Genomic DNA, 24666 nt, shown 5'->3' with positions numbered 1-24666 from the left:
GTGTGTCTGTGTGTGTGTCTGTGTGTCTGTGTGTGTGTCTGTGTGTGTGTGTGTGTGTGTGTGTGTTCAGTGCACAGCCCTGATCAGTGTGTGCACCTGCCTGCTCTGCTGCACTCTGTTACTTATGTGCCTGCCACTTTCCTGCTGTAGGAATCACAGGAGCTTAGTAGGACTTCATATGCTAATATGAAACAGGAAAGCTTATAAAGAAAAGAGTATCTTTCAAGGTCTTGTCTGGCACACACATTACCAAATACTTTTGGAACTGCTGATTAAGGTTGCTAGAGATCTACAGGACCTGGATCCAGTATGAAGGCCATGTGAACCAAGAGCTGTGTTTTCAACTGAATGCTCAGGGCGGGGCTTCACGTTTTAGTACAAGCTTCAAGGTTGAATGGGGAGACACTTAGCCAACGATGAAGCTTGTAGGCATGTACGATTTGATTGGATGAGATCACAGTGAGGGATGACGTTACTGTCCGTGGGTCTTGGTGTCTTCTCTCCTTGGTCACTTTTCCTGAAGCGGTTTCTTCCCCTTTCAGTGGGTCACAGATCTTATCACATGGCAAATTTACTTAGAGACCAAGCCCAACCTTGAGCAAGGTCAGATTGGACTGTCAAATTACCAGCTCTGATACTGGTCACAGTGTGACTAATACTGCTGTTCCTTTCTCAGGCTCTTCGAGGCACGGTGACTGACTTCTCTGGATTTGATGGCAGGGCCGATGCAGAAATTCTTCGGAAGGCCATGAAAGGCTTGGGTAATTTAAACCTTTTAATTCTACAAAGCCAAATAAGGGGGTTTGGGGGTTGAGGGGCAGGGACAAATACATTCAGATAACAAAGTAATATCGTAGACCATCCTGAAGATTTGTTCTCGAGAATTGGATGTGCAAGTATCACCGGCTCTGTGCTGTGGGGCCACCCGCCCAGCCTGCACAGTGTGAGGCAAACTGCTTGCTTGTGTTCCTGTCTGCTTAGGAAGCTCTTACAGACCCCCCCCCCCCCCGTACTTTCTAATCTGTTGCCAGCCTCTTGGGGCTTCTCCTGTGTAACTGACTTACCTATTCTCACACTCCTACACCTGAGCCTTGAAGGGGGTTGCCTATGGCATCCCCAGGCCCCCTTTAACTCACATTAGTATTTGATATCCCTGATCCAGCCAGGCCTGGGTGTCTGCTATGCGTGCAAGCCCTGCATTTTTTCTGTTCTTATTCTAAGTCGGTCCTCCCTGGCTGCCTTTCAAGACAGTGTTGTGTGTCTCGTTCCCCCAGACTCCTTTCTACTCTGGTTAGCCAGGTGACCTTCCTTTGACCACATAACACTTGGAACTTCCCTAAGGCACTTGCTAGTCTGTTCTACCTCAGAGTTACTTGTAGATTTTTATGTTTTCCATGCTAAATCATCCATAACTTGAAGCCAGGGACTATGTTCTTTTTTCTTTTCTTAATCTCCTATAACACCCAGCATGTTATGCTTTGTGAATAGCCGTTATTGGGTTAACTATGTAACTATACATGCAAAGCAGGCATGCCAAGGTTTTAAACACCCAGGCGTGTTTGTCCATTTACTTAAAGTCCAATTGAGAATAGAAGATCTCTCTCTCTCTCTTTCTTTTTTTCTCTCTCTCTCTCTCTCTCTATGTATATACACACACACACAAACACATATATCTTTGAAATACAAAGTATTGCACATATATTTTACATATATAGGTTACATATATGCTTTATATATAGTCATGTATGTTTTTCATGTTTGTGTATTTTCATATATATGAAATATAATACTTTGTACATGCTGTGATATATGTTTTCATAGAGGGTATTAAGAGCACAGAGTAACTTCTGAGATAATTAGAAGGGTTGTTTCGAAAACGCATGAGTGGGAGGCAAGCTTTCACGGCTACCTGTCAATTTCAGGCACGGATGAGGACAGCATCCTGACCCTGCTGACTTCCCGAAGCAATGCTCAGCGCCAGGAAATTGCTCAGGAGTTTAAGACTCTGTTTGGCAGGGTAAGACCACAGCTCATCTAAGGTGGAATGAGTCCAGCTATGAGTTTTAAAAGAGTTTGAGAGAAACAGTCTCCCAGTATGTGTAGGGAAGATTTCAGGACCTTCCTCTCTACCTCAAGGATACTATACACCTCACATGTCCTCAAGAATAGCACAGTGCTCTCTGCAACTTGCTCACCTCTCTCTGACCACCAACCATCCCTGGATGATCAGACAGCAATGGCAATAGAGTGCATGCAGTGAAGAAAGAAGATTCGTACCACACCATTAGAAGATAATGCAAAACGTAGCCTCACACAATTGTCTTTCCTCTTTGCTTTCGGTAGCTATGTTTTAGGTATACACCTGTGTTGGCAATTTAAATGATTTTATTTCTTACTTAATTAATAGTTCATAGTAAAGATTGAAATCTTACTGAGAGCATATGTGACAGACCATAATGTAGTCTTGTTATTCCGACAGTTTATGGTTTTTTTTTTTTTTTTGTTTTTTACTGAGAAACAAGTGAGTGTGAACCAGTAAGTGTCTTCTGCTGTTAAAGCCCAGGACCAGGTGCTCGCCACTGAACCACACTGCCCTCCGGAAGAAAGTGTTTAATCCCAATTCTGGTGGTGGGGGTTTGACCCAAGGCTCTGTAAATGGTGATACAGTGCTCTGCCATTGAGATTCAACCAAGCCTCTGGGAGAGCTTTTTTTTAAAAATAATAATAATAATAATAATAATAATAATGATGATAATAATAATAATGATAATAATAAACACTTATAGTATGAGCATAAAGTACATGTAAAACAAAATGTAACATGGAAATAGTCAAAGTTTTCTTGTTGTATAGAGATTTTTTTGTTTTGTTTTCTTTATTTCTTGGACTTCATACAGTCTGTGAGTTGTTTCTGGGGCAGTCCGAGCCTCAGGGGTTAGCTTCCCACTATCAGTGACTGCATATTATGTCTGTTCTTTTGTGACTGGGTTATCTCACTCAGGATGATATTCTCTAGATGCAGCCGTTTTCTTAAGAATTTGGTTAAGTCATTGTTTCTGGTGGCTGAGTAGTATTCCATTGTGTAAATGTACCACAATTTTTGTATCCATTCATCTACTGAAGGACATCTGGGTTCTTTCCAGCTTCTGGCTATTATAAATAGAGCTGCTATGAACATTGTGGTGCATATATCTTTGTTGTGTACTAAGGTGTCTCTGGGGTATATGCCCAGAAGTGGAATAGCTGGGTCTTCAGGTAGTATTATGTCCAATTTTCTGAGGTATTGCCAGACTGATTTCCAGAGTGGTTGTATTAGTTTGCAACCCCACCAACAGTGGAGAAGGGTTCCTCTTTCTCCGCAACCTCGCCAGCATCTGTTGTCGAGAGCTTTTATAAGGACGCTTCTGCAAGGATGTTGAAAACAATATGTATGCTGAATACACGCCTTACACAGCCCACGTGCTCTGCCACCGAGCAACATTTCTAGTTAAGCTTTTTAGGTAGGCGGGTGGATGAGTGGGGCTTGGGATTTTGAGGTAGAATCTTACTGTATAAAGCTGAACGTAGTGTTGCAGGCCTGTAATTTGAGATATTTCAGAGGTTGAAGGAGCCAGGTATGATAGCCTGTGCTTTGAATTCCAGTATTCAGGAGGCAGAAGTACACGGGTCTCTGTGAGTTTGAGGACAGCGTGATTTACATAGTGAGTTCTGGGACAGCCAGGGTACACCATACAGAGACCCAAGCTCAAAAAAAAAAAAAAAAAAAAAAAAAAAAAAAAAAAAAAGGAAGAAGGAGGGAAGATGGAGGAGGGGTGGGGGGAAGAGGAGGAAGAAGAAGAGGAAGAAGAAATAAATCCTACCTGGGGTACAGAGTGAGTTCAAGATTAGCCTGTATAGCTGCTTCAACATTTATAAAGGGCTGAGAATATATTCCTGGCATGAGGAGGCCCTGGCATTTCCCTATCACATGGTACCAGGCTGGCCTCCTGCCCCACCCTTTCATGTACTGGAATTTTGGGCATATGTTACCACACCAAATAGCCTGCTTTGTAAACTGATTCCATTTTATTTTGATGCATAAAATTAACAAAAACACGTTTAAACACATTGGTAGATAAATATTGGTGTTTGGGGTTAAGGGCAGATGTTAAGTATATGTTCCTTAGGGCTTTGTTTAGCCCAAATATCTTATCTAACACTCGGAGAAGCAACACTCGGAATTGACTAAAGCAAAGGGGTTTCATTTCTGTTTGGGAAGATTGTGGTCACCAAGTCTTTGTTTTCTGAGGTAGGACCTTGTGGATGACCTGAAGTCCGAACTGACTGGAAAGTTTGAGAAGTTAATTGTGGCTTTGATGAAGCCCTCTCGGCTCTATGATGCCTACGAGCTGAAGCATGCTCTTAAGGTAAAAGGGTGCAGACAAGGGACATTTCTGTTCTACACAGTGCCATTTTAGTTTGGTAATTATCCTGCATTATATTTGACTCATTTCAGCAAAGGCTGCTCAGACAAAACTGTGGGAGTCAATAAGAAGTAAAGAGGGGTCAAGCCTGAGAAGTGTGCAGCTTAATCTTGTATCGACAAACATACTGTCTGTAGGATTTTAGTGTGTTGGATTTTTTTTTTATGCCTTCATTTGATATCTTTGGTCCTTGAAAATGTTACAGATGAAGTATTTTAACTAACTTTGAGGTAGAAAAGGTGGAAGCTGACTGTGTTGAAGCAGTTGCTCAGACAGTGACGGGGAATAGCTTGCCCTTAGTAGGTTGGTTCTGAATGGGCAGATGAAATAAGCAGCTCAGGGATTATGCTCACACAGTGGAAAAGTGGGAATCATCCAGCCAAGAGTCTGTACTTGCCGAATCTCTGTGATGTTCTGCAATTGCAGTTTGTAGTAAATGGAATATCAGGACCCCAAGAAAAGGCCTTTTTAACAGAATACATCACAAACATTATTAGCTGCAAAGATCTTCCCTAGGGATGGACTTAGGTATTTTGGGGCTTGAGTTTTTGCAAAGCTGAAATAGGACCTATGCTATCTTAAACAGACAGCACTAAATTTTAGCCATATTTCTATTTATATGTGATGATATAGCAGTAGGCATGACCTTTATAAGAACCGAAAGGAAGCCAGCTAAAATTATTTTTCAGAAACACAGGAAGTATGTTCCAGCAAGTAATCTTTGTTTGTTAGCCATGTATCTGTCCTAGTACCTGTGATGATCTCTTTAAACATAAAGGATTTTTTGGCTTATGCTCATAAATAACTGGCCCTAAGGCTTTGGGCCTGTAGCCCAAAGAGACAACTGTGGTCCACCACCCTCTTTAAAGACATCACCCAAGGACCTAAAAGCCATTAGTCCACATCTTAAGGGTTTGTTTAGCATCCTCTAGTGCTACTCTGGGCACCAAAGTGGGAAGTGGAAAAAGTTTTTAAGGGAAAAAGTTAAAGACCTCAACTATATTGGTATGTTTGATGGACATAGAAAAGTGGACTCTATTTTTCATTAGGCAAAAGAAAAAGTAAGATAGAATTAGATTGCTGAATTTTTAAACTCTAATAATGTATATGAAGAAATAGATCTATGTTGTTTTGGATATTTTTGTAATTATATAATTTGGGTAACATCCAGGGAAATAGTTTCTCTCTCTTTTCTTTTTATCTTATTGACATGTTTTCTCTGTTAAAAACAAATCTTCCAACAGGGAGCTGGGACAGATGAGAAAGTATTGACTGAAATTATTGCTTCAAGGACACCTGAAGAACTCAGGGCCATAAAGCAAGTTTATGAAGAAGGTAAACAGTTGGAGTCTATCTGTCATGTGGATGTGGTCTTGTGTGGATATGGGTGGCAGCAGTACCTAATTATTGAGTAGAGAGCTGTATGTCAGGCTATTCTTATTAAAAAAAACAAACAACAAAATTATAAAAGAACAAACTCACCTTGTCGTCCTAGGTGTAGCGACTGACAGCACCCGGAGAGGACGAAGGGTAGTTTTGCACAGGGTTTGCAGACAGTATAAGAATAGAGAGGCTTTCTCCTCTCCATGAATTTAAGTTTTCTTTAAATAAATTCAGTTTTGTGGAAGATGTTAAGAGCTATGTAGAAGACATTTTGGGGAACAGGATGAGAGACTGAAACCCTTTCTGGATTGGAGTTGATAAAAACATCGATAATGTGTTCAGCTGATAATGTGCCCGGTTATAAAGTATTCTGTATTCTGGTTGTTATTTTTAGTGTGACGTGTGTGTGTGTGTGTGTGTGTGTGTGTGAGAGAGAGAGAGAGAGAGAGAGAGAGAGAGAGAGAGAGAGAGAGACAGAGAGAGACAGACAGAGAGACAGAGAGAGAGACAGAGAGAGACAGAGAGAGAGAGTCTGTATTTCAGTCTAGTTCATATTTTAATGGTTCGAATGTATTTAAATTCATGAAATGAAAAGGAAGGAAGACTTCTGATCTGCCAGGTTTTTTCTGTCATCAGACTCAGCCTGAAATATTAGTCAGAGAATGTGGACCTCTGATAGGAATCACGTATAGAATTTAGATATGATGCTTTTAGCCCATTGGATCAGAGCAGTGTGGAATCTCGGGCAACTAAATAATTTACCAGGTCTCTTTCCAGCTTTTTTTTATAGTCACTATAGTTGCTACCACTGTGGCAGAGGTAGTACACATATCTCATCAAGGCAGTTTATTTGATGCGATCTTCAGAGCTCTCCATCTTGGGATGCTGATACGGAGAATCTGTGCTACAGTAATTGTGCATGTAAATGTGCATGCTGCTTCCTGCTCAGTGTGTAAGTGGGTATGACCCGGTGTCCATTGCTGCCCTGACTGTTCTGAGGAGCATTGAAGACATTCGTGCCACATTCTTATCTTCAGTGACATTATATTCAATAGTTACAGGATGGTAAAAAATTTAAAGTTGTGTATGAAAAGTGTTCAGGATGCAGACAGGAATGAGAGAGCATGGTGGCTTTGGGTCTTAGGGGAGGCTTCATGATACAAATTAGATAGTGGAATTTCAAGAGCAGGTGACTTACTAAGTATCCATTGGAAGATGCATGGAGAAAGAGTGAGAAGAGTGAGGTTTATGCTTGTGCATGCTCAAACACACACACACACACACACACACACACACACACACACACACACACACTGCCACATTACTTAGCCTTAAACATGAAACTTGTGATATTTGCAATTGCACAGGTCAGCAGGGAAGGTATTATATTATATGGAGTGAGCTAGGGGCAGAAAGACAAACACCCTATGATCCTATGTGAGTAGAATCCAAATGAATGATAAAACAGCTATAACTGTCAACAGTAATGTGGTGTTTGCCAAGGCTGACAGGTGGGGTGATGAAAGGAAATGATGGAGAGATGGTGCCCAACCACGACACAGTGACATAGAGTGGAGAAGGCGTGGAGATCTAGTTGTAGCAAGGTGACTATTCATAGTACTTTATTGTGTACCTGAAATTTTCTTCAGTGTTTCACCATCCACAGAAAGCTGCGTGGTGGAACCGGTTAGTTTGTGGTACAGTGTATCAAGCATGATGTATGCTTTAAATAATACATCTTTTATTGACTCCTTGTAGCTTAGCAAACTGGGGAAGAAAAGACAAGACGGGTTTCGGTAGGTAAAGGTGACTTAGCTCATCAGTGGCTGCAGAGAGTAGGCAGAGAGATCCGATGGAGCCTCACTCTCGGGAAGGGCACGTGTGTTTCTGTATGAAGATACACTGCACTGGGTAGGTAGGCAGTTTAGGGATTTTATGTGCCTGGATGATGAACTTCAATGATGGAATGTGAATGAACAGTTGAAAGAAGGAAGGAGGTTTGAGTCTAGAGGTGTACTTGATGGATAGCTCTGTAGGGAGGCAGCGAGGAAGCGATGTAGTAATTATGGCACCATTGAGGTCTCTGGGAGGTGGGGAATCCTGAAGAGTACCAATCAGAGGAGCAATTTTTTGGGGGGAGGATTTGATAAATAGTTATAGGTATTAGAGCAGAGGAAGGAATCAGAGCTGCCTACAAAGTTTTGTATTTGGGTGACTGGTTCTAATGCACGTAAAATAGAAGCTTCAGGCTTTAAAAATATTCCTGCTTTCAAACGATGATGAAACATTGTAATACTACATGGCAGGAATGATTTGAGATGTGATTGAGAGGGAGTCAAAGGTCATAGGCCTCAGTAGCTCTCAGTTCTCTGCTTTCCTGTGACCTTGGGCTGAGGAGTTGGAAACCGAGGTGGAGGGGTTACCTTTCAAAACATCATTCTGTCTGTCCGAGGTGACTTAACTGTCTTATCAGGGGGAAAGTACCACCATGCAGAGGCAAGAATTCATAGGATGAAAAACATCTTGCAAAAAAAAATCACATAAAATATTTGCGAGAAGCAGAGTTTCACCTTAAGATTATCATTGAATTTTTACACTTTTCAAGCTTTACACTGTCATCCTTGTCTTCATATTGCTAATTATATGGGGAGAGCATTTTGGAGTGGCTGCCATAATTAAGGCTTGAGTGATTGCTTTCGGCAGATATTAATAGAGCCAGCCTATTTTTATTTGGCACTCACTTGTTGAATTTGCCATCCACCTTTGGAACACTCAGAGATGGTAGAGAAAGGATTTTTGTTAATCAAATATGTCTTTCTTTATGTCTCGTTCACTTGATAAATGGGGCAGGTTTTTCTAATTCAGAGATGCTATAAATAAGTATGAAATCGTTGTTTTGCAGAATATGGTTCCAACCTGGAAGATGATGTGGTGGGGGATACCTCAGGGTTCTACCAGAGGATGTTGGTGGTCCTCCTTCAGGTACTGGTAGAGACTTAACATAATTTGACTAAGGGGTTGTTGGAATGACCTGCCTGTATTAAGTTAAGGCCACCAAAAATTCTTCCAGTGATTTCTGGTTTGTTTAGATTTCCATGGTAATGGCTACAATCTGTCTGTGTTTTTGTCTCAAAATATCTGATTCAGACTGTAAAGAGCCTGTTCATTCATTCATTTCAGGCATCTGTATGCATCTTGTTCGTCCATAATACTAAGGACCAGCAGGGCTGGACTGGTTTGGACCCTGCTGTATAGTGTGGTATAGCATGATGTAGGGTTGCTATGATTTTAGCACAAGCGTAGTTTCTCGGGGAGAGAAAGTGCCTTGTGCATAGGCATCAAGTGCATCCTTCCATCTGAATGCAGAGGCTCTGAAGTGTGATGTCATTTCTTATAGGCGAATAGAGACCCTGATACTGCAATTGATGATGCTCAAGTTGAACTGGATGCTCAGGTGAGTCAGTATTCTACGACACCTTTGTTATGACTTAGAAATTAAAACTAATTTACAGCAGTGAAAAACCACAATGTGTATTTTAAGAACCTTTTAAAAAATGTATTTAACAGCTCCCTACAAAATATATGACCCATGTTGGTAGGTACATTTTTCTTATTCTGATCTGGCCAAGAGAATACTGTCACCCAAAGTGGAGGTAAAAATATACAAATTTCATTGCAAGTTACACCTAGACATGTTCTTTTTTATCATTCACAAAGTGGAGAATTAAGAAATAAAAAGCCCCACGTTACCATTTCAATACCGTGATGGAAGAGGTTTTCTTAGTCGGATAGAATAAGGAAAAATAAAGTGTTTATGATTTACATGGCATTTTATTACAAAAGAAATGACATGTTGGTTTGTTTTAGGAAATTCTCTGTGTTTCCTGTGACACATTCTAAACAGGATGGTTGTTTTCTTGTCAACTCCCAAGTGAACATTTTTACTTCAGGGACTTCTGGATCCCAGTGCAGTTTTGGCGTGATTTATAAAACAATCAAATGTAGGAAATAAACATTAGGACATATGAATCAGAACCATTGAAACCTAGGAATTGGCCTTAGAGTAACTGGACTCCTTAAATCACCAGCATCTCTAATCATGCTTTAGTTAATGTGCCACTGAAAATGGGACATCTGATCAACCACTCTATGCAATTGCCAGCAATGTGTCATCTGGCTTTGCTAAAGAGGAGAAAGTTATCTTATTTTGGGTGGTTGATTTCTTAACAGCTTCAATCATTGTGGTCTCTGCCTCCCTAGAGGGAAAAAGGAAACATTTTCTGGGAGCTCACTGTACAGTATTTTACTTGTATTCTGCCTCATAAGTGTCAGCTTATTGTGCCCCGTTCCTGTCTAAGCCCTTCAAACTTAGTGTTTCATTGTTCTTAGGTTGAAGTTCAAGCCCCTGAATGTGGTTCATAAACCCCTTCATATTCCATATCATAGGATCCAAACATCAGTTCCATTTTATATGCTTTCTAATTGGCCCCTTCTGACCTTCAGGGCATGAATCAGGTGGCCATCATGCAAAACTGTAGCATCCCAGTCTTCCTGTTTCTGTCTCCCTGTCTGTCTGCCTTGCCAGGGCACAGTGTCAGGTTAGTTTCAGCCTCTTATCTACAGTAGTGCTGCCATTCAGTCAGTAAGTGATTCAGGAGGAAGCGCTACACTTAGCTCCAAGAGGCCTTTCCCAACTGTGAACAAGGCAGTAAGCCCAGGCCCTCTGAGAAATTGTAGAGCTCTAGTTCCCAGCCTGGCTCTGTGATTCCAGCACCCTTTCTCTTCGATTCCACAAACCTCATGTTCAGTGTTAGCTCCCCATTCTGATTTCCTATAGCATATGAAGCACTTATTAAGTATAGGCTAAAAGCTCATCAGATCCAACATAATTCTGCTTTCTTGTAGACAAAAGATAAGAACAGACCTTTCAAGGCATCCTCTCCCAGGGAGAGGCTTTGCCCAGTTGCAGAAGACAGCATTGCTTTCTAGGCTTTGATTCCCTTGAGCTTTCATGTGAGACCACACAGTTCTCATGTTCCTGCTCTCGGGACTGGGAGCTCTGGAAGCTTTTCAGTGCTTAAAGTGTGGGAAGCCAACTGTAGTCTCAGGTGACAGTGTATCATCTCAGGTGACCTACATCAGGGTCCTGTGGGCAGACTTCCCAGCGCAGCTGATGTAATCGGCACCATGCTATGGGAGAAGCTTTTGGAAAGTAGTCCACTTGAGCCTTCTCATTGATTTTTCTTTTTACCATTTGTTTCTTACCTCTCACATTAATGGGCCTGTGGGTCACCTACAGATCCTCGGCTTCAGCTCTGATCCTACATGTCTGAGTTGGGCCATGGTTCTCAACCCCTCCCACCCACTGATGTCATTATCTGGGTACTGTGTTGATTACCTAGGCTGTGGGCATGTCACCTACCTGCCATCCAGCAGATACAGCCATTTAGAACACAAAGTGAAACTGTGTATGTGTGAATACTGTTATGAGGGGACTTCTTTAAAATCTTCTGATGGAACTCAGCACTCTACACCCTTTGTCATGACCAGGAGCAGCAGAGAGCAAGCCACACTGGCCGTGTGTTCATGACTGTTCTTATCAGCAATTCAGCCTTTTGCAGACCTCCTCTCTCAGGTCTTCGAGGGAGTGTGCTCTTTGTACCTTGTATCAGGACCCAGAGATTGTCTTCACTAGGAAGATCTGTGATTTGGTGTAAAGTAAGCTGAGATGGTGGAAGGCCTTTCACATAAACCTCTGAGGTTTTCTCTACTGACACCTGGCACTGAAGAAGGCCTGTCATACCAGGAATCTGATAAGCCATAGCAGATCATCCACTTGGGAACTGAACATGTGCACAGTATACTTTACTTTTTATAATCTGCACATTTTTAAATGGATTAAACTGACTTAGTATTTTAAGAGTGTTAAAACTGATAGGTATCATCTTTCTTGACAAATGCGTTCTCTAGGCAGAGGATTGAACTTTTAGAGAAAGGAGGGAGACAGAAGGTGGAATCTGTTCATTGTGCACAAAGATGTAGGAAAGGGTCTTTTAATTCTCCGGAGATAAAATAAACACTAGTCCCAGACCTCTGTAATGCACTTGCTTGTATCTACCAAAATCAAAAGTCATATATTCACAGGCAAGCCACTGTCATGTCTTATCCATATTTGGAGTGTCCTGATGGACAGAAGGCCATCTCCAGGCAAATTCTATCCTTTTTGACCCAACAGGGATTTGTTTATTAATGAGTAACAGTGACCAAAAGGTTGTTAACTCTGACATTGTGAAGACTGGCCACATCTCAAGTGACCTCAGATTTCATAATGCTCACGTATAAGTTTTGTAAACTTGTGCATGAACTTAGGTGAGCATTTATATTTTTTTCATGTCAAAAGTGAATATGGTACTCAAGTGGTGTCAAGAGTATTTCTTATGTTCTCTGTAGATACCTACCACTGCAGCATTTTAGCATACTAAGATGTGTGTAGCTGGGTACAAGGTATTCTATAAGTGACTCCGCTTAAATCACAGATGTAAAGAGGAAATACGGAGTTTACTTTTATGTCACAGGCTATAAACATGACAGCAGCTATAGGATGAGCAAAGTAGAACACGAGACAGCTGCTCATTGAGTTACTTTCCAGTCTGCAAGTCAGTGTTCAACAGTGAGATGACAGGAGCTTTTTCAGCACACAGCATCTCCCCTAGAAGATGGGATATTCCAGGCAGCATTTGGAACGATGAACTCCTGTGTCATTTCTGCATTTGCATGTAACTCACAAACCTGGTCCACAGGCAGGCCGATTCACTGTGTGATGAAGGGGTAGGGTGATGAGAAGCTGAGTGATTCATCGGGGTGGTTTGTTGCAGGCCTTGTTCCAGGCTGGAGAGCTGAAGTGGGGGACGGATGAAGAAAAGTTCATCACCATCTTTGGGACACGCAGTGTGTCTCATTTGAGAAGAGGTAAGTATAATTGTTTGAGACAAATGCTGTGGGAAATCTGGGAAGTGCATGGGCAAGTCTGACCATCTGCCTGCTTCAGAGCCAAATCAGTTTTCACAGTTGAATCTTGAGAAATCTCAGATGTTCTTGACACTGCTGCTGTAGTCTTTGCAAAACTAGATGACCTTAGCAATCTGTTCACTGTCAGAGGTGGTGAGGGGCATCGGGGGCCATCAGACACCAAGGTGTGTCTCACCCTAAGAATTACCCTCAGGAGACTAAGAAGTCTCCTAAGGCATGCCTGCATCAGTTTACAGTAATCTTGGTAGCATGTGACAACCCTCATTGTGGCTTTAACAGTTGTGTGTCATTTCTGTGGCTGTGATGTGTTGGTTTGGCAGGATCGTGCATCTTTCTGTTTCCCTGCCACACTGCTCTGTGCCCCTCATGTTCCTTCTTTGCTCATTATCTCATCTTCACAAAGTGGTTCACAGCAAGAAGAGGAAAGCAAGTTAAGTTAGTCACATTTGTAAGTCACTTATTAGAAGGAAGGATAAGGGCTTTTCAGGATCTCTCACGGCAGATTTACCTGTTGGTAAATTGATTGCATTAATCACTGATTGCAACTAGCGAGGGGGCCAGAAAACCAGCATTTATGAAATACTGTTTAGAAGCCATGCATGGTTGCTTATGCCCAAGTATTATCTCCATGCTTATGCCTATGAATACAAATGTAAATCATCGCTTAGGGCTTACCACACTGAGGCCCGGAACACAGGGCTCTGACACCAAGGAGGACGGGGTGGGACGCTGCTTGGACAGATAACACCTGGTGAAAGTTACAGCTTCTTTTTAGAGGGAGTATCTGTCTCCTCAGCGAATAAAAAAGCATGTTCTGCTCTATTTTTTCTAGTGTTTGACAAGTATATGACAATATCAGGATTCCAGATTGAGGAAACCATTGACCGAGAGACCTCGGGGAACTTGGAGCAGTTGCTCCTGGCTGTCGGTAGGTGACTCCACAACGTGTGATATTTATTCTTATATGAATTGCTTTCATCCACTTGAGGCTAACTCTGAAAATAAGCATGTTTCTTCATGGAAGGCAGGGGATGACATAGCACTGGATGAAGCAAACTCCTGAGGTTTCCCTTGGGTCCGTGTTGGTGCTCGGAATACACGGCTGTCTGGTTGTTTTCCTGACTATATGGAAGCACTAAGAACATCAGTAGGAATTGTCTTAAAGTCACAATAAAAATAATACTTATGAGCACTGAATTAAAACTCCAGGCTATTTAACCTGGAAACAACCACCTTCTATCATGTCAAGCACATGCATTGTTTTTCCCTAGCCAGATAATTTCTCAGTCTGCCTGAGAAGCTGCCTTTCTCAATCTTCGAAAAGGAAGAATTGAGAGGCATCAGAGCTGAAGGATTGTCATTTGACAATCCTACGGAGTTTTTGTGTGCTAGGTGTCCTTTGCTGGGCAGCTCGTGTCTGCAGGCCCTTAACCTATGTCAGCTGTGATGTGGTGGAGGCGAGCTGCCTCTTTGGCAGCCTGGCCCGGTGTCTGAACTGCAATAGATATACCCAGGCTGCTTGTGTGAATTTTGAGATTTAGTTTGGAGAATTCAGAGAGATTACAGAAGGTCAGTCCAAGTGTTTCCAGAGATTAGAGTAGTATTCTTGTATCATTTGATCGGATGTCTTGGAACAAAAACTTTTAAGCTACTTAATAACTTATCAGTGATGAAAGATATAACATTATAACCACCCAGGTACCAACAAAGACCACAGAGAACAAAGGGGCACAGAGAAGAGTCTCTTTTCCAGTGCCTTTCTGGAAAGGCACACTCACACACCTGAAGTGAGCCAAGGTAGATAGTAAGACAGCTGAGGAGGGGACCGAGCAGCTTGCAGATGTCCCTCTGCAGGGCACCTCAGTTTTACCCTTAGAAGCAGAGCTAAGAGCAGGAGACAAATGTTTGCATTTTGATGACGCCATTCTTCATGTCCAGATAGCTTCTGACAGTTGTATCATATGTTTTCTTAGTGAAGTCTATTCGGAGCATACCTGCCTACCTTGCAGAGACCCTCTACTATGCCATGAAGGTGAGGAGATACCCTACGTCTAATGAATGCATCCTTCTCTAACTCCGATGATGCTTCAGATGACACCCTGGGGATGCTCATGGTTATGCTTCAGATTATGTTTCTCCTACGCTACAGTACTTTAATGCTTTACCTCAAACCAGGGGCAGTTAATGCTGCATGTGAAGACTTCACACCTGTGCTCTTTTCTCCTTTAAAGGGTGCTGGGACGGACGATCACACCCTCATCAGAGTGGTGGTGTCGAGGAGCGAGATCGATCTGTTTAACATAAGGAAGGAGTTTCGGAAGAACTTCGCCACCTCCCTGTATTCTATGATCAAGGTAGAATTTGGGTTTGCGTTAGAAACGCAGAGCTGGGCGGGGCAGCAGGAAGGAACTGGATGAAGGAGCCCAATTCCTGCGCTGAATTAAAGCTGTAGTCCTAGGATTAGAGCAGGGGGTTCTAAAGAAGGATAAATGGGAAGCTGGCTTACAGCTCCGGCCAAGGCGCCACAGACCCAAGGCTTTGTCCAGTTTTAGAATGTATGCTTGTGTATTCACTAGCTTCATCTCTTTGCTAGCTCCTCCCTCCCATCAGCATTTCTTATTGTTGTTTGCCATCACTGGGTCAGCCTCTGGTGTCAGGTCACAGCTGCACTAAGGGGCTGAGGCAACAAAGAGAAGCACCCCATGATTTTAACCTTGAAATGCGGTGCAGGCCTTTTGACATCTTTCCTTGTAGACCATGTGTAGTCTGGTGTTTCAGTTGAGCAAAAGCCTTGGATTTAATGTGTGTGGTGTGTGGAGCTTGGGGTTGAAGGTTGCCAGTGAGTCTGTGCACGTAAGACATCAGTGTTTCACACATAAGTGTTAGGAGACAAGCCCGAGGAAGCATGTGCTATGCCTGTGTCCAAGGCTGAGCCGTAGTACCCTGGAGAGAAACTGGGCATCTGTTTTGAAAGCTTGATGATTTAACATACTTGGAAAGGCTTTCTTGCCCTCTCTGCTTCTCGATGGAAGAATGTACTCCACTCCATTAAGAGAACAGCCCTTGAGGGGTAAAAATAGAAAGTTAAACTGGGCGGCACTGGTAGGAATTTCCCCGGAGTAGCATTCCGGTTGTGAGAGTCAGGCAGAGCCCTTGCACAGTTGGGAGGGAAGTCACGAGTCATGCTTAGCTATTTCCTGAGCTTTTCTTTCCTGGGGCTTCTGTGAGTCACAGGGTTGACGGAGTGTGTTTGGGTTCCAGGGCGACACATCTGGAGACTATAAGAAGGCTCTGCTGCTGCTCTGCGGAGGCGAGGATGACTGAGGAGCTGCCCGGTGCCTGCTGCCAGCCATCAGCTTCCTGCAGCACCATGCTTGCTTGTATTCTGTGCCTGCCTTCCTTCCACACTGCCTTACTCACACTAGTATGCTAGTGACCAAAGGTGTCTTACATGAAAGCACTGTCCCGCCCTCCTGATGTTCTGTCTGATGTAGGTAGTGGCCTTCCTGTGTCTCTCAGTCTAATGTTTGAGTTATTAATATTGTCTATAAATTGCCTTTTATATCCTTTTTTTTAAAGCTTCATTTATATTAAGTTAATAACCCTATTGCCTCGATCGGAACCTTAGCCGTGAAATTGTGAACTCTTGGAAATGCTGTCAGTCAAGCTTAGCGCTCTAGCAGACCTGCAAAATTCTGACGGTAGTGTCAGAAACACTGATGACAAATAAACATTCCCTTCCCTCCGAATCCTGTGCAGGTTGGTGTTTAGAAAGCGTATTTCACAATGCTGTCCCTTGGAGAGCAGGCACTTGACAGTGGTATTGGCAAAAGCTAAAACGGTAGTTGGTCTGGAGTTACTAAAAAATGCAGTACCTCGGACCAAATTTACTTATGCAGTGAGGTGAAGGAATGGGGGTGGGGTGGGGTGGGGTGGAGTGGGGTGGGGTGGGGTGGGGTGGGGGTGGGGTGGAGTGGGGTGGGGTGGGGTGGGGTGGGGGTGGGGTGGAGTGGGGTGGGGTGGAGTGGGGTGGGGTGGGGTGGAGTGGGGTGGGGTGGGGTGAGGTGGAATGGGGTGGGGTGGGGTGGGTGGGGTGGGGTGGGGTGGGATGGGGTGGTGTGGAGTGGGGTGGGATGGGTGGGGTGGGGTGGGATGGGGTGGAGTGGGGTGGGGTGAGGTGGAATGGGGTGGGGTGGGGTGGGGTGGGTGGGGTGGGGTGGGGTGGGATGGGGTGGTGTGGAGTGGGGTGGGATGGGTGGGGTGGGATGGGGTGGTGTGGAGTGGGGTGGGGTGGGGTGGGGTGCATGTGCTCCTGTGTGTGTGTATTTCTCTGTATGAGTGTGTGTGCATGTATGTGTAAAAGAGTTTCCTGGTGGGATGAAGGAGGGGGAGGGTCCCCTGGTGGGTTTATTTCCACATCAGCTAAGACAAAACTGTCTGTGGAGCTTCTACTAGCAGAAAGAGTAATCTTTGCACAACCTAAAATTTCAGAGTGTTCGCTTTTGCTTGTAACTCTGCTCTTTGCCTTCGCCTTCTCCCCTTTGATTGTAGAGTTTGTTCCGATTCTTCCTTCCAGCCCCATGAGCTCAGAAATAAGACCCAGACTCAAAATTCATTTACAAATGCCTTGGCCATATAGCTAGGCTCTTCTCTGAGTAGCAATAACTTCAAACCGCTCATTTATTCCAACCTACCCTCTGCCCCGTGGCTGCTCACCTGTGCTCAAATACCATGCATCCGCCTCTTCACGGATAACACAGACAGTAATCTTCCAAAAGCCGTCTCTTCAGCCTTGCCTTCCTGTTTCCTGCCTTTGGACGCCTCGAATTAGAGTTACTTTACCATTTGTACATACACTATACACGCATGTGTACTCCTTTTCCTAAGTAAGATGTTAATCTCTCTTCAAAACGTTTAAAGAATGACAGCAGTCTTTCCACAGCCCCCCACCATTCCACAGAACAACGGAGGGACTGTAAAGATGATGCGCATGAGGCTGGACACCCCTCCCCTCCCGCCCAAGCCCCATAGACGCAGAGCGCCAGTCCATCCCAGAAGCTGTGCAGCAGAAACTTACTGCTTTATGAGCTATGAGCTGGGTGTGGTGTCTCACACCCGAAGTCCCAACACCGAGGAGGCTGAGGCAAGAGGGCTGCTGAGGTGTTCCAGGCCAGCCTGGGCTACAGTCAGAAACTACACCAGAAAAAAAAAAAGTTTTACCATGTGCTATATTTTTCCAGTTTGTAACCCCTGCCGAATCTTGCTGTGAACCTGCTGTGAAAATAGCAGCTCCTTTTAGAACTGTATCATGTTTAAAGGGAGTCATTCGTTAATCCAAAGGAGAGCAATGAGGGTTCTTGTCTTCTTTGGAGAGATAGGCTCATACCACATAGCCTAAATTCACCTTCATCTTCATATACCGTGCCCTCCCTCTCTCCCTCTCTCTCTCCCTCCCTCCCTCTCTCCCTCCCTCCCTCCCTCCCTCCTTCCCTTCCTCCTTTCTTTCTTCCTACTTATGGAGGAAGTGGTGGTTCTAGAAATCGACCCTAGCAGATTATGAGCTATCAGATTATGATTCTGCCATGGAGCTACACCCATGCCAGAGTTGTTAAAACTCTGCAGATCTGGTGCCCTTATAGACTGGTGAATAAAAAAAAAAAACAAGCCAGGATATTGAAGCCAACAGGGATGGACACTTAGGTTCTTTTCAGTCTTTTGCTTAAAATGGTCTCACAATGATACAGTCCCTTTTACGAATAACTTGTGTGAAGATAACCAGGCAACCATTGAGGAGAAAGATAAGATTACTTCTGAATTTCCTCTAGTCAGTTAAATCTCAAAATAAAAAACTTAGTCATTGCATCATAATTAAGACATTTCCTCGGGTTGCCCATTAAGTCTCTGGAAGTGGATGCTGGGGTGGAGTTAGGGATGCAGGGGGCATGAGGAAAGAAGCAGGAAGCAGAGTTGGTCAGTTGTCAGACTGTGGTTTAGACCTCACATGTCTGCTGAGGGGGTGTTTAGGTAGGGAACATTCCGGGGGAGAGGGGTCTTTGGTAGAAGTCTCTGGCTGATCCGTACCTTCCTGCCTAGTGACTGGCTAGGGGACTGATGCTGAGCAATGGCTCTACCCAGAAGCTGAGGAAGCTGATGGAGACACTGGAATTTGTCAGCAGCTTCTTCAGAGTGTAGGCCTGGTGCCTCCCTCAAACAAACAAACAAACAAACAAACAAACAAACCGGTTCCTGTTAGGGCAGTAAGTCCCATTTCTATGGCAATAGCCTTAAAGTAGAAGGTCAGTCTGTCCATTACCCCAAATCCAAGCCCTGTAAAAAAAAAAAAAAAAAGATGGTTATTTTTACCTACCTAAAAGAGGAAAAGGGTGTGGTGATTTACAGGAGAATTCGCCCCACCCCCCAGGTGGACATATTCAAATGCTTATTTCCAACTGGTAAACTGTTCTGGAAGGAGTAGGAGGTCTGGCCTTGTTAGAGAAGGTGTGTCACTAAGGGTGGGCTTTGAGGTTTCAAATGCCCATGCCAGGCCCAGTGTCTGCTTCAGGCTGTGGGCGAGTTGTAAGCTCTTGGCTACTACTACAGTGCCTGCCTGCCTGCCTGCCTGCCTGCCTGCCTGCCTGCCCACTGCAATGTTCCCAGCCATGGTGGTCATGACACACCCTCTGACATTGTAAGCCCTCAGTTGCCTTGGTCATGGTGTCTCCTCACAGGATTAGGAAAATAAGACAAAGTGGGAAGAGGAAGATGGAGGAAAGGTAGACACCATCAAGAGTACAGAAAATATGTGAAAGCTGAGAAAAATGAAAAATGTTTAGTTTATACAACATAGAGTGTACAAATGGTGCCTAGAAAGCCAACTGGCAAAGCCAGGCGCGGTGGCGAACACTCGTAAGCTCAGCTCTTCGGGTGCTGAGGAAGAGCTGCTATGAGTACAGAGGCCAGACTGGGCTACAGAGCAGGACCCTGGCTCAGAAAAAAACCACACTATAATGAAGAATGAAAAAGAAACCATAAAAGGGCCTTTTGCAGGTGAAAGATGCTGGAAGCTCCTCACAGGACACAGGTCTAAGTTGCATGAAGATTTCTCTTTTCGAGGAATGGTGAGGATTGTCAGGGATTCAGAACCTGGACGATACAGTGTCACCAGCAGACTGGCAGGGGTGGGTGGGGACTCATGTGACAGAGTGGGATGTGAGCCAAGGCACCCTGGCAGTGCTCAGGAAAGCCATGAGAGCGTTTACAGGCTACCCCTCCCCCAACAGTACTCTGGCCACTTGTCCATTACTCATTATGCATGGTGCACCCACAAGGCTCTTATCATGGCAGTTTGAACAAAAGATTGGGGATGACCTACATATCCATCCATACAGCAGACTACTCAAATAAAGGAGTACATGGAACTTATAATAGTTTCCTGTGCATGGTATGGCAGGGTCTCCAATACCCTTATTGAGGAATCAGGGTTGAAAAGTGTCCATAACTTTTCCTAACTCATGTTTGAACAGTAAGCGGTAAGGGCGGGACTAAAAGTATAAATTAGTTTTGATCTATATGAAGAGATGCTGAAAAGACACCGGAGGCAAGCGTTACGTTGTTTGGCTATGACAAGGAGAGCATCAATCTGGTTTGCCCTCAATGGACTCTGTTCATGCTCATGGTCCTAAGTAGTCGTAAGCAGCGCCACCTTACACGAATCCAGGTTTTGATGAACTCTGAATACAGCTTGCACCAATAGGCATGCTTAAAAGGAAACCACCTATAAAGTCATTGTTACTCAAAGGCATGATTTCCTTCATACACACACACACACACACACACACACACACACACACACACACACACGCATGAACACACACACATACTATTAAGGCATATATATGTATATCTATTACACATATATTATAATGGCAGTTTCTTTTTAAAAATAACTTGTGTAAAGATAATTGGGCAGCATTGACACCCTTCTCCCCATCCCCGTGACCATTAGCTGCCTATATATAACCTTTTCATATTGAAAGCAAAATGACATGACTTCTTAGAAATGAAGGCCAAGAACATAAAAAAAATGATATACAGAGTAGGCGAAATAGGTTATTTTGAAACGTGGAATGATGGATAAAATCATTCACAACAGCAATGTGAGATTATGGTGAGGTGCAGTTTTTCACTTAGTGAAGCAAAGAGAAAGCAGGTGTGGTTCCCCACACCTCACACGCCATCCTCTGCACAGCTCTGAGACCTGACCGGTGGTAAGGAAACAAAGAGAAGATGGACACACAGATATTCAGAAAACTGGGTTCGAATGAACTGGGCTCTCTAGAGGCTCAGAGTGGTTATTACAGAGTTGAACAGGCAGGTGGGTTATCACAGATAATCTAGGAGGCGGGGTTTATGACATACAGCTGCATCAGAAAGACATGTTTGGCTCATCTCCATCCCTGTAGGGGAGTAGTCTTCAGGATGTAATAAACCAGAGGAAGAAGCTTGGTGGACATTTTCTGCACACACTGTTAACACCCACACACAGACCAGAGGAAGGCTTTTCAGTACTGTGAGGAACACATGACAGCCAGTTTTTAAAGGTTTTGTGTTTATTCAGAGCTTTATTTCACAGTCAATGGCAGTTGCTCTGAGACCCAGCACATTACAGTGAGTGAGTGACAGAGAAAGCTGGTCATATTGCCACCAGGAAGCAAGAATGGAGAGGGGCGGGGCCAGAGTTCCATAGCCTCCTTAAGAGCACACCTCCAGTGACCTAGCTTCCATTGGGCTCACTTCATAGAGCTTCTCTCTCTATAGATAGCACCACACTGGTCGCTAGCATGTTACTCCTGCCCAAGTTCACGAAACAAGACTCTGAGGCTAATCTTTTCTGAGTAAATGCTTAGGCCACTATCCCAGAATTCCCCCCCCCCCCCCCCGTCTCTCTCATGTTCCACCTTCTATCTCCTGCCTAAACTAATAGGCCAACAAAATGTTTACTGACAGATGAAACTTCCACACAGCACGTAAGAGATTCTCTGGACATTAGCCTATAAGTCTTTAGGGGGTGTTTCAGACCCAACTATAAGAAGCAAGAGTCTTGGTTCTTACACCTACTAATGTGAAACAGTCTGCTTAGTCTGGCATGTAGTTGTAAAAGAGTATTTGCTGATTAGAAATTTTTAAAAAGGATAAGAAACATACCTATAGTATGGTCCTTATATTATTGTGTGTGTGTGTGTGTGTGTGTGTGTGTGTGTGTGTGTGTGTGTGTGTGAATGAAGCAGTTTTCTTAACAGTTAAGCCCAATATGTTTCTCCAGGAGAAAATGTTCTTTGTGAAAACTCTTTAATATAAGCAGACCACACAGAAGCAAAGAAAGCAAAAAAACACATTGCATTTTTGTTATATTCACCTCCATCAAACTTTATATTGCCCACCCAGAACCCCCTTTTTAACAAGTACCCCTCCTACTTCATGGCTTTTTGAAACAATTAGATTAATTAGATCCAGTGCTCTAAAGTGAATTTAATTAGAGCTGCTTGAATGAGCATCGGTGAGTCATTTATTGGAACATGAACAACTTAGCAGCGAGCACACAACTTTGACCCTCCATGTCGTGCCCCTTCCCCCTTCCCCACAGCCATTAACTGCCAAGAGCTTCCTACAGGGCTGGGCTCTGTTCCTGTACAGCAAATGCAGTCACTTCTATGATCCCTCTGTATTCTCAACTGCCTCAGTTTCTCCTACAATGGCAGAACCGTCTTACTCCCTATAGCCCTATGTGTATGTATGAATGTCAAAGATATATCTACCACTAGTCTGGCAGCTTAAAATGACACAAATGATTTTCTTGCACTACTGCCGGTCCAAAGCCCAGAATCCATCCCCTTGGCTGAAGTTCTGGCTCTGGCAGGACTGTGTCTTCGACTGCCAGAGGATTCAGTGTCCCCAGTCCTTGCCTTTCACCCCCCCTCTTGACCTCGCCATTGACCCCTGTCCCATTGACCCCAGCTCCACTGTAAAAACATCTGGTCGCCTGCCAAGTCTGCTTTCTATTATCTGTCTGTCCCACTCTGGTCCTTTTTAAAGACTTTTATGATTATATGTGAGCCCACTGGATAATTCACGACTCTCTCCATCTCAAGATCACATCTGTAGAAATCTTTGTTGTCTCAAGTCTCCAGTCCACACAGGCTGCAGGATGATTAAGGAAGGGCAGCTCATCCGAGGGTAGGCAGATCTTGTCCAAACCCACCAAGGGTTGTGTTAGGAACACCGTTCTCTGTTACCGTAAAAAGGACTCTGTCAACTTTTGCATCCCAGGCTGAAGTGGAGCCTCCAAATCACATGGCTTTGGTTATTAATGAGCCGATGTATCCAGGAAGATCATGATTTGTAAATTATAACTAGTTTTAATTTTCAAAAGCCTTTGGGACAAGTATTCCATATCTTTGCTCTCTCTCTCTCTCTCTCTCTCTCTCTCTCTCTCTCTCTCTCTCTCTCTCTCTCTGTTTCTGTGAATATGTGCTGTATGTGTTTCTGTATGTTTGTGTGTGTATGTGTGTGTGTGTGTGTGACTGAGAGAGGTGTCTGTGTGTGGTATGTCAGCATGTGTTTCTGTGAATGTGTACAGTATGTCTCTGTGTGTTTATATTTGTGTATGTGTGTCTGTGACAGACAGAGACAGAGGTGTCTGTTTATGTGTGTGTGTGTGTCTGTGTAAGACACAGAAACTGAGAGGTGTGTGTGTCTGTGTGGTGTGTCAGTGTAGTGTTTCTGTGAATGTGTGTGGTATATCTGTGTGATGAGCCTAGCCTGTGTATGTGTGTGTGTGTGGGGGGGGGGGGGGGTCCTAATGTCTGTGCAGTATATTTTGTGTCCAGTAGGTGGTGATGTTGGCATAGATTCACTTCTACCACCTTCAAACTGCTCTTCTGATTAGAACTTTTGGAAACTTGGCCACTGTTGAAGGCTATTCTTATAAACCCTTCATCGACAGCAGATATACCCTGATCTAAACTTTAATGCCCCACTCATCTGTTGTGGTGGTTCGAGGGTGTGTTATTTTGTCAGTTAGAATATTCAAGTTTGACTTGGAGAGTGCTGGCTGCCTATCTCTCCCACTATTCTTAGAAAGAGTTGCTGTATTTGGATCATACAAATTGCTAATTTTTTGGTTTGTAGTTATTTGTCTGCTTGTTTTTTGGCTTGTTTGTTAAAGACAGCCTCTTTGTGTTCTAGGCTGATCTTGAACTCTTGACCCATCTGCTTCCACCTCTTAAGTGGTGGATTTAGAGGCGTGTGTGCCTATACCAAGCTTATAACTGCCTCCACCCTGTGTGTGTGTGTGTGTGTGTGTGTGTGTGTGTGTACACTCATGCACATGTAGAGGACAGAGAACAACCTCAGCTCCCTGCCAGTCCTCAGGGGTCATCTGCTTTGAAGTTTTTACTGTTGTTTGAGACAGGGTCTCTCACTGACCTGGAACTCATCAAGTAGGCTAGGCTGGCTAGCTGTTAGCACTGTGAGGAGTACTTACAGTAGAATCTTAGCAATCTGTGTGTAACTAAGCCTGGTGTGTGATTTCATTTCTCTCCTTGCACACTCATCCCCTTCCTCACGACAACTATCTGAACTGTTTTGGAGTATTTGTAGTAGCCATGCCCACAGGAAGTCTGTGGCTCCTCTATAATTTTTGTTCTAGGCTGTTTTTTTATTTTTTATTTTTGGTTTTTTTTTGTTTTTTTTTTTTTTTTCTGGAGGTTTTGTACTCTGATTGGATTGATTT

General features: G+C 43.7%; 1 protein-coding gene across 1 annotated transcript in view; it reads left to right on the top strand.

Moving 5' to 3' along the window:
• ANXA5 (annexin A5) overlaps window positions 1–16624 on the top strand; it is a 28678-nt gene extending 12054 nt beyond the window's left edge. The window contains exons 3-13 of the mRNA XM_080929290.1: window positions 677–761; window positions 1923–2017; window positions 4293–4406; window positions 5708–5798; window positions 8749–8828; window positions 9244–9300; window positions 12722–12815; window positions 13708–13803; window positions 14849–14907; window positions 15107–15229; window positions 16137–16624. Coding sequence (XP_080785416.1) covers window positions 677–761; window positions 1923–2017; window positions 4293–4406; window positions 5708–5798; window positions 8749–8828; window positions 9244–9300; window positions 12722–12815; window positions 13708–13803; window positions 14849–14907; window positions 15107–15229; window positions 16137–16199 — 957 coding nt within the window. The 3' untranslated portion in view covers window positions 16200–16624. The remainder of the gene's footprint in view (window positions 1–676; window positions 762–1922; window positions 2018–4292; window positions 4407–5707; window positions 5799–8748; window positions 8829–9243; window positions 9301–12721; window positions 12816–13707; window positions 13804–14848; window positions 14908–15106; window positions 15230–16136) is intronic.
• Window positions 16625–24666: the final 8042 nt, after the last annotated feature.

Source organism: Micromys minutus (genome assembly GCF_963924665.1).
Source record: "Micromys minutus genome assembly, chromosome: 15".
In the NCBI taxonomy this organism is placed as follows: domain Eukaryota; kingdom Metazoa; phylum Chordata; class Mammalia; order Rodentia; family Muridae; genus Micromys; species Micromys minutus.
The sequence above is the reverse complement of the archived record's forward strand: the minus strand, read 5'-3'. Positions and strand labels throughout refer to the sequence as shown.